The following is a 10106-nucleotide window of genomic DNA, read 5'->3' as shown; positions in this document are numbered from 1 at the left end:
TTTTTTGTCAAGAAATTTATTAACCTTTACAAACACTATTTCACTCAATCATTCATTAAAAAAATGTTTACAATTTTTGTCTGTAATAAAACCATGTAACGTTCACCAGTGCATTCCAGCCAGTTACACCCATGGAGTATAATAAACCACTTTAAAACAGCAGTTTTCATCCTCGCCAGTAAGGGTGTTAAACTGAAAAGTCTTCCTTGTAAGAAGCTGTTTGTCATTCAAGAAATCCACTTTATGTCACCGTATCTGGCAGACTGATGTATTCCCAAGAGTAGATATGGTCATCTTTGCAGTCTCTTTCAAACCAGTTTCACAACAGGAAAATATTTGTGAACAGAGAAGTCAAATTCAGGAGGAACCTAAAAAGAAAGCCAGAAAGTCAATGACTACAGCTGCATGGTTTGATACAGTGTACATAACTACTTCAGACTTCGCGTGTTTCAGAACAGGGCGGTACAATAGATACTGGTGTAGTAGCAGCAGTCTGAGGGAAAGAAATGAGGAAGGAGTTTCTCCTTTAAGAGCTCATCAGAAAACACCCAGGCCAGCTGTTTATTCAGAGAAACTTAATGGAAAATGGACTTCAGACGAAGTGCTTAACCGGATCAGGACGGCAACACAGTTCAGCTTTAGGGTAACAAGTGAAGAGGCAAAACCACACAACAGGCAAAGGCCACAAAGCTGCATCAGAGCCGGCCTGTGACAAGTCAGATAGTCCATATCAACGCCACATCTTATCAGTGTTAATAGCTGGGCTGGTACAGGGTTCACAGTGCAAGCACGAGAACCTGACAGCACAGGTCTACAACTCTAGTGCTGGGAGGTGGAGACAGGCAGGCCTTCAGGACTTGCTAGGCAGCCAGGTTAGCTGAACTGAGGAGCTCTGGGTCCAGGGAGCCCTGTTTCAAAACCTCATCAAGAATGAGGGAAATGTATCCATTCTGAGGATACGCTCAATACCCTGAGTGAAATGGCCCTGCTTATATGTGTACATATAGCTCCTAACTACCAGAGGTGCTAAATAGGAATAGCCCTGTAGATTCAAGTATGCGGTCATAGGGAGTGGCACTATTAGGAGGGATAGCCTTGTTGGAGGAAGTGCAGCAGTGTGGAGGTGGGCTCAAGTCTTCTAAGCTCAAGTCTGGCCAGTGTGACAGTCTCTCCTTGCTGCCTCAGATCAAGATGTAGAGAACTCTCAGCTCCAGCACCGTATCTGCCTATATACACACTGCCATGTTTCCTGGCACAACAATAATGGGCCAAACCTTTGCAACTGTAAGCCAGCCCCAGTTAAATGTTTCCCTTTATAAGAGTTGCTATGATCTTGGTGTCTCTTCACAACAATAAACCCTAAGACACTGCTGAAGCATCCACCTCCCTAAGGCAGGTGACATTTAAATACTTACTCCCACCACATCTGCTCTACATGTTTTCTTTTAAAATACTTTATTCCATTTACTGTGTATGTGGTGGGAGCATATTGCCACAGTAAAAGTTGGATCTCTCCTACCGGTTAGGCGCCAGCTCTCATGCTCAGGTCAGTTTGGGTGGCAGTCACCCTGAACCATTGACTATCTTGCCAGTCCCTATTTCTGAGCTCTTAACTCTGCTCTATCTTTTTTTTTTTTTTTTGGTTTTTCGAGACAGGGTTTCTCTGTGTAGCCCTGGCTGTCCTGGAACTCACTCTGTAGACCAGGCTGGCCTTGAACTCAGAAATCCGCCTGCCTCTGCCTCCCAAGTGAGGTGAACAGAGGATACCCTTTGTTGTGACAGTGCACAGGAGCTCTGTACTCTCTTTCCCCACAACACACTCACCTTTGACTCTTTTTTGTGTCCTCCTGCTAAGAGCTTCATAACCACAAAATTGGGCTTGGCAACCTTTAGGATTCTACTGACCTGAAACAAGAAGAGCACTCAGATAAGAGCAGGAAGCTAAGGTCTGCCCAGAAAAATGCTGCTGCTGCTGCTTCACTGTAGGCGCTCCTCCCCTCCCCCTTCACAGGAACCTGCACAGTCACTGCCTGCCCAGCAGCCAAAGCACAGTGGTGCTCAGGGAGCCTTGCAGCAGATTCACCTGACAGCAAAGCTCTCCAGTGAGTTCCTCACATCCGTCCTAAGACAACTTCACTCACCCCATAAAGACTGCTTTGAGGACTGAGTCAATGCACACAGCCTTGTGCTGCACACACAACTGTGGATTCATAGACAGGAAACAGCCTAGCTCAGCACTGCTCAATACACACCCCTCTTAGGAGAGCATGGCTGTATGTAAAGCCTAGAAACACTCCTGACAGGTCGTGAGTCCTTGGAGTATTAACTGTCAGTTCTGACAATTACTAGTCTAAACACTGAACACATGAATCATAGCAAAGCCAACGTTTCTCTTAGGTGACCCTGAAGTTCCCGCTGCTGCATTATTGACCACTGTGAAAACACACAAGGGCAGGATGGGTTCTTAAATTCCAGGACGGATATCCACCTGCCTTGAGCAGTAGCTCCATTTAAACATCCACCAGAAAAGGGAGACACAGAAGTTCAGACCTGAGACGCTGAACAAGAGGCCCACCATGAGTGAGGGTAGCCTGGTAGTGGTTCCAGTCCAGTCTAAGCTACAGGATGAGACCTTGTCTCAAAATATATATATAAAAAAAGATGATGATAATTTGACAGGTCAGAAGCTACACTGTGACCCATGCATATCAATCCATTCAGCTGCTCAGGGCAAAACCTTTCATATCATACCTGTCTCCTCCCACATCCCACATCAGTACTGATTACACACACCACCGTTCACTGGATCACTGCTCCAGCTTCCTTCCACCTGCATGGGTCAGTTTTAGCAGAACAGCAGAATGTTCCTTTGTCACAAGTCAGAGCTGTCTGTCCTCTGCTCACACTCCAACAGCTCCTCCCTCACTACCCACTCTAACCACAGGAATCCCAAGTCCCTGGGGCTGTCCAAACACTCTGGGACAGGACTGTTCTGCATGGGGGTTCCCCCCTGTCTAGAAGGGTCCATCCCCGAACATCTATGTGACCCACTTCACCTTCTAAAATTTACTAAAATGGGTTATTTAAAATGGTTAGAGTTCTACACTCTGTGCAATGCATAACATGACTCCTCCCCCAAGCCCAGACCAGCTATTTTCTGCTGGGAAAATAGGTGCTTGACAAGACTTTGAATAAATGAAGGAAATATCATCTGTTATTGAACCTCCCTCAATTTTCTTTTTTTTCTTTTTTTGGTTTTTCAAGACAGGGTTTCTCTGTGTAGCCTTGGCTGTCCTGGAACTCACTCTGTAGACCAGGCTGGCCTCGAACTCAGAAATCTGCCTGCCTCTGCTTCCCAAGTGCTGGGATTAAAGCGTGCGCCACCACTGCCCAAATTCCCTTAAATTTTTTAACTACTATTTTTATTAGCCAGAAGATCTATTTCTTCTTTTTGAGACAGAGTCTTACTATGTAGCCCTGGCTGGCTGTGAACTTAGAGAGATCATTCTGTCTCTGCGATCACACCGTGCTAGAATATAATTTTTACATCTCTTTCCTGCTGTCTTCTCCAAGGCACTCAACGTCCCCTTAGAGCCTAAGTGACTATCATTAATTCTCTTTTAATGGACATGACTTGTTCACACAATGCCCAGGCTTTTCGGCCACGCTTCCATGAAATGGTGGCATACTGTTCAGTTCCAGCCTGTGCTAGCTGAGTCTCCTTGACCTTGTTGGTGACTGAATTACAGTTGTACTGTTTGCAATTAAAACCTGCTATGCTCAATACTCATCTACGTTCATCACTTTTTGTATGTGCATATTTGTTCATTTGCAGTGCTAGGATACCCCAGGCTTTGTGTGACAGGCAAGCAACTCCATCTGAGCCCAGCACCACTTGTTTCTGACAAATGATGCCATATCACTCTGCACTGAGAGCTGCATCAAGAGTAACTCCTACACTAACAGAGTACATGTATCTCCGTCACACTGGCGACATTACACCATCAAATGATTAAACCATGTTTGCTTTCAAAGTTTGTTCTTGTAGATCAGTCTTTTAATGCAACAGCCTTTTACTTCAAAATGGTCAAGTATGGAATGTTCTATAGTTAACTGTATTATAGTGCATAGTTTTTCATATTTAAAACTTGTAATGGAAGCTGGGTATTCTATAGATCATGACCTAATCCTAACACCAGGGAGGCAGGGGCAAGAGGATTACCAGGAGCTAAGAGGCCAGCCTGGACAAAAGAGTGAGGCCCTATGGGTGGAGGGAAGAGACTTAAGATGGTTAAGTGGCAGACCTACCTGAAATCCTTGCAATGTGACAGCGCTGTCTGGTTGACTCACTACAGCTAGCACCCCCCAGTGGCAGAATGTACGCTTTCCCCAAGGATGCACAGTGAATGCACTCTTACCTCACGGTCTGGATTGGGGATATTTTCAAGGATCATTTTTGCCTGCTGAAAGTGCTTACTAGCTGCCACATACAGCTCTGGAGACTGAGGAGGAGGGCTGTATTTATTGAGGTCAGACATTTCCTAAAAAGAAGGAACTATTTATCACAATGTTTAATATAAACCTTCTGACTACCATCTACATACTCTGAAGCAAATGCTGAGAACACCTCAGCCTGTGCCCATGTGACATGACGTTCTTAGCCTTCATACCCAATATCTAAATTATTCTAAAGATTAAGATTAACGTTCTCCCCCCACCCTTCATCATCTTTAGCTGTCCCCCACCCCGAAGGATGGGTGGCACCACCGTGACCCCAGGCAGCAAGCTCACCTTGAACTGCAGGTAGTGCACCGGTGGTGGCGTCATCACGCTGTTGAATGGAGCAAACCTGTGCTCATACCGGACCTGCTCACTGTCAAGCTCAAACTTGGGCTTGCGCACTTTTCCGTCCATGTCAAACGCGACCATCGTCTGAAGGAGAAGGAAATGTGAAAGCACACCGAGAGAGGTGGGCTGGGCATATCCCGCACTCACATACGTAAAATATCTTCATGGAAACCACAGAAACCCAGAGTAAGACACACTTCTCACCCGGTTTTAACTTACACACCATGATTTATACAAAAAACTTTCCAGTCCCCAATTGGCGATCTAATACCAAGTGGTCAGTCCTAAAATCATATACATATAAGCACATACAACATATGAACTGGCCAGGTTGTAGTTATATATTTAGGAATATATATACACATATACATAGCGTGTGTGTAACAAAGAGGCCATGAATTCGAAAGAGAGCGAGGATACATGGGAGGAGTTGGAGGAAGAAAATGATACATTAATTATAATTTTCTTGTTATCATTAATTAAAACTCCTGGGGATTAATGACGCCAATGGGATCACACACACTCTTCCACATCTCAGGCTTCTGTTGCTGCTTTGAGACTTCAAGTAAGACATTGGAGGAACAAATGCCACATAATCATACAGGCCAGGGTCTTTTTCCAATGTCCCCTCTTGGTTTATGTAACTTCAGGTGAGTCACCTCTTAGTACAACTTAAAATTAATACCCAGAACCTTACAAAAATGCCTGGTATTGCTTAGGCCAGCCATGCTAGAGTCCACTCCTACATATTACAATTCTAGGAATTCTAGAACCATCTACTCATGAGGCAAGGTGTCAACTATTTGAGAAACACGAGTATGAAAAGGGTGACTGTCAAACGGACGGGGACCAAGAGAGATGGGTGGCAGGAGAATGTGCTGAGAATCAAGGCAAGAGGGAATTTGAAACACATTCTGCACGAACGGCAGGGCCACACCAAGAAGACGTGATGCTTATTACTTACTTTGAACATCCCAGCACACATGTTCTGATAGGCCTGGCTCATTGTGATCTCTCGGCTCAATGGACGAACTGTGATTAGAGAAAATCATCTTTTATACTTTCCCCCTCCCTCCCACATTACTTCTTGTCAAAACTCTTTAGTACCAGGTCCTGGAAGAACACAGTTGCCTAACTTTTCAGCTCACTTCAGTTATATTATCTATAGATTTTGGTTATAAAGTAAAATTTATATTAGAGAAACAAGAAGAAAAACTAACTTAAAAAACTGCCCTGCTCTGCCTTTTTTTTTTTTTTTTTTTTAAGGGAATCAGGAGGAGTTGATTTGGGGGCAAGGGAAGATGGGGAAAGACTGGGAGGAAGGAGAAACTGCTATAGGGATGTATGAGAGAATAAGTTTTTTTTTTTTAAAAAAAAAAAAACCCAACACCTTGCTTATTTACTGAACAAAAACTTCACTTTGCTTCTCTAATGTAAACTTTATGACCAAAATCTACAAATAATACAACTTCAGTGAGCTGAAAAGTTAGGCAACCGTGTTCTTCAAGGAGCATAGTAAAGAATTTTGGCAAGAAGTGATATAGTGCCTTTGAACCATCTGCTTCCCATAGCTCTGTGATTACCTGTCCACACCCAACGTGACAGCCCAACTGCAGATGGCCTCCTGCTTGCTCTCCTGCCTATTCTGCTTGTACAACTGAGTACAACTTGCCACCTGCGCTAAGACCCTCTGGTGCCTGGAGGTACAAAGGAACTGAGAAGCAAGGCCCATCGCTAACACTGGCTGGGATCCAGTCGCTCTTCCAGTTAATGATGGGGAGCGAGAGAGAAGCCCAGCAGACTCATGGGGCCACTTCAGCTCACAAGGGGCTCTTCCAAGACTTGTCTGCCAGACAGTCCACATGGCCAGATGTGAGGGTGCACACCTGTAATTCCAACAATCAGGCAGTCTGCTAACTTAAGACACTGTCTGAACAGGACTGAAGTGGTCTACAGCACCTTTCTTTTTCTTCTTCGTTTTTTTGCTGCTGCGACCTTTTTGCTGTTCTTCCATGATCCTCTCCTCTGCCATCTGAGAGCCATCAGCGCGGCTTAGGGTTGACATCAGCCATGCATACAGGAACTCAGAGAGGTACCTTAAAGGTCACAAAGTACTGGTTAATGACAGAGAGCTACAGGAGACAGCTTTGCCAACACAAGCATTAGTGATAATGGACAGGTTTTACTATTTCATCCTGATGACAGGGACTGAAGCCATGGCCTTGGGACTCACACAAGCAATACTCTAATATGCCCTCAACCCCACACGGGCAGTTTGTAATGCTTTCAAATTTAGAAAACACTTTTATTTTTTTTTTGCAGTTTGATAAGAGTAGATCTTATATAAAATGAGCATTGAAAGTGATCTCTCCCTTTTCCCATTTTACAACTTTTCAAAAGATTTCTGGATACATACATTCAAATTAGAATACCCTTAATTTTTTTTTTCGCTGTCAGGCTCACTCCAATCTATTAAGAAAATACTTTCTTTGCAACAAAAATGAAACAAACTGATTTAGAAAGTGTCAAATTATTAGTATTATATAACAATCATTCTAAAGCCCGAAGCATCTAGGCTTACTTATTTAAATTTATTCAGAATGTAAAATAAGATATTCTATTTCAACACTAAAAGAAATTTAACCTGACAATGCATTCTAGACCAGAGAAGCAGTTCAAATCTATGAGATGACACACATTGTTAGAACCAGGAATAAGGAAAATTAAGGACTACTCATATACAAAATAAAAACCAAAGATCCATAAGATGTTTATGATCTCTTACTATTTTAGGACACCTATTTCCAAAGCTGCCCTGAAAGATGCCAGGTAGGCTACAATATCAAAGCACATATAAGAAATTCCATTTGAATGTATTATTATTATTCACATTATGTGGGGGGTGACAGATAGTGGTGTATCGAGAGAGCACATATGGACACTACAGGACAGTTGGTGTAGTCAATTCTCCCTTTCCACCTTTCATGTGGGTTGAGCTCAGGTCAGCAGGCTTTTACCTGCTGAGCCATCTTGCTTTTGAAACAGAACATTGCAGCCAACAGAAACTAGTTAAAAGTGGCCTTTGATACTGTATTCTGAAGGCACAGCATCAAAGTTCCTGAAGGAGGCAAAAGGGAACCACTACTGCATGAAGGAGTGCGGAAGATCAAAAGAGCTCTTAAGGACAACATGTAGCATGCAGTATCACTTTACAGAGTACAAATGAATCCCCACTGAATACAATACATCCCCCAGTGCAAAGTTCCACAGTGAGATAACAGGCGATACTTAACCACATTGTCTGAGGGCAGACCGTGAAGGAAAGGGCTGACAGTGCTCTGCCCTTCCAAACACCAGCCGCTCATTTTTAGTAAGGACTTCAATAGTCTTTCCTCTCTCAAGACAGTGATTAAGTTAAATGAATTTAACCGTAAGTTTAAAAAGCAAACAATACCAAAGTGTAACATACCAAATTTTGACATTTGATGAAAAAACTGTCTCCATCCCTTGACAGATGAAGATAATTCAACATCATCATTGTGCTGATCAACACTTGGTTGTTGTGTATTTTCTACATGTTTTTCATGTCTAAGATAGACTCAAACAGCTTCTTCCTAGAACTCCCTATCTTTCCCTTCACTGAAGGGGAATCTGTGGATCATCTCATGATCATCTCCCAGTGGTTACCATGCAGTCACAGCGTCCACATGGACTGGTGCTGCACAAGTCAGCAAACTGCACTCACTCTCTTTTCTCCACAGTTGCAAATAGAAGATGTCGAATCAACCCATTCATTTTAACTAGTATTTGCCATAGAAATATTCAAACAGCAGGAAGAACATTTGTGTAATGTTACGTATATCACTAAAGATGTATACTTTTACCTAGTTCTAATTCTCAAAATAATTTACCAGCTACGCTACAAGTACAGTAAAACTACACTAAGGGAAAATATTCCAGGGGTCAGTGAGATGGCTCTGGCTGGTCAAAGAGCCCGCCAGAAAAATTGACAACATGACTCTAATCCCTAGAGCCTATTTTTATAAAGTCAAATGCAGTCCCTCGCATCTTTAACATCACTGTTCCTACAGTGAGATGGTAGAGAGGAAAATAACCCAGGGCTTGTAGGCCAGCTGGCATGGAGACCGTGCCTCAACACTGTGAAAGGAAAGCACCACCTCCTAGAAGTCGTGTGTGTGATCAGAGACTGCATGCATACACAGAGTAACCCAAACTGTACCCCAAACTGTACACTTCAGAGATGCACACAACCTGCGTTCCCCATCACTTGTAGCTGCACAGCTCTCACCAGTAGATGTAGTAGTACTCATGCATGCTGTACAGTTCCAGCTCAAAGCCACTGAGCAGATACTGGATCATAATTCGAAGGTTATGGTAAAGAACCCAGGTTCCTAAACAGGCCAGATGCTGTCTCTGAGGCTCCTGTTTCAACAACATAGTGTGAAGCGCTGCATCAACCTTCTCTGCCTGTCAAAATAATTTGTTACATTATGGTCAATTATTTAAGATAGTGAGAGAATTTGAAAACATGAGTAGAAGATGTAAATCTCACACTCCAAAAAAAAAAAGTCTTCCTTTCAAATGCATTTCTGGTGAGGTTTGCAAAGTTCTTACCCTGCAATACTTAATATTTACCCAAATTACTCTTCAACATAAGCATCCATTTTAATGCAAGTTAGTTAGTTTATCCAGACAAGGAGGTGCTCCATGCTTGTAAACATGTAGCACCATTAGTCTATTCCAGAGACTGAAGCAGGAGGATCATGTGAGTCCAATGGCTAAAAATAAGCCTCAGGAAACAGGCCCTGTCTTAAAACAGACAAGCCTCAACTTGTGACCTCAGGTCTGTGGTGTTAGTAATGGGCACCACTGCTGGCCAGGAGTCACCTTTAAACTGTTTCATGTCGGGTAACCATACTTCTCTACACAAGCTACGATTTATCTTGATGACCAAAGACATGATTTAAGATGCTTACAAAGTATATCCTCCCATTTCTTCAAGAACATTCTTCCTTTGGAGTATAAAACTGTTAAATTTTATGTGAAAAATATGTATATCAGAGTAAAAAATTAATCCTTAAATCATTGTTTTGAAGAATTGCTTTTCAAAAGTTAAAGTATAAAAAAGGTATCCTATGTGACCCTGGATGGCCTCTACTCATGATTCTTCTGTGTCACACTGCCGAGTTCTGTGACCATAGGTATGCACTCATCATGATCCTCCTGTGTCACACTGC

General features: G+C 42.9%; 1 protein-coding gene across 4 annotated transcripts in view; it reads right to left on the bottom strand.

Moving 5' to 3' along the window:
* Naa35 (N(alpha)-acetyltransferase 35, NatC auxiliary subunit) overlaps positions 1-10106 on the bottom strand; it is a 55874-nt gene continuing 45768 nt past the window's right edge. For 2 of the 4 annotated variants that reach the window (XM_031359498.1, XM_031359499.1), the window contains exons 17-23: positions 9158-9336; positions 6808-6944; positions 5813-5880; positions 4792-4932; positions 4419-4541; positions 1825-1905; positions 1-368 (exon numbers count right to left, since the gene is read on the bottom strand). In XM_031359498.1, the coding sequence (XP_031215358.1) occupies positions 309-368; positions 1825-1905; positions 4419-4541; positions 4792-4932; positions 5813-5880; positions 6808-6944; positions 9158-9336 (789 nt within the window). In that variant the 3' untranslated portion in view covers positions 1-308. The remainder of the gene's footprint in view (positions 369-1824; positions 1906-4418; positions 4542-4791; positions 4933-5812; positions 5881-6807; positions 6945-9157; positions 9337-10106) is intronic. The other 2 variants (XM_031359501.1, XM_031359500.1) reach the window with 1 other exon arrangement.

The sequence above is a fragment of the Mastomys coucha genome, unplaced genomic scaffold (genome assembly GCF_008632895.1).
Source record: "Mastomys coucha isolate ucsf_1 unplaced genomic scaffold, UCSF_Mcou_1 pScaffold7, whole genome shotgun sequence".
NCBI lineage: Eukaryota > Metazoa > Chordata > Mammalia > Rodentia > Muridae > Mastomys > Mastomys coucha.
The sequence above is the reverse complement of the archived record's forward strand: the minus strand, read 5'-3'. Positions and strand labels throughout refer to the sequence as shown.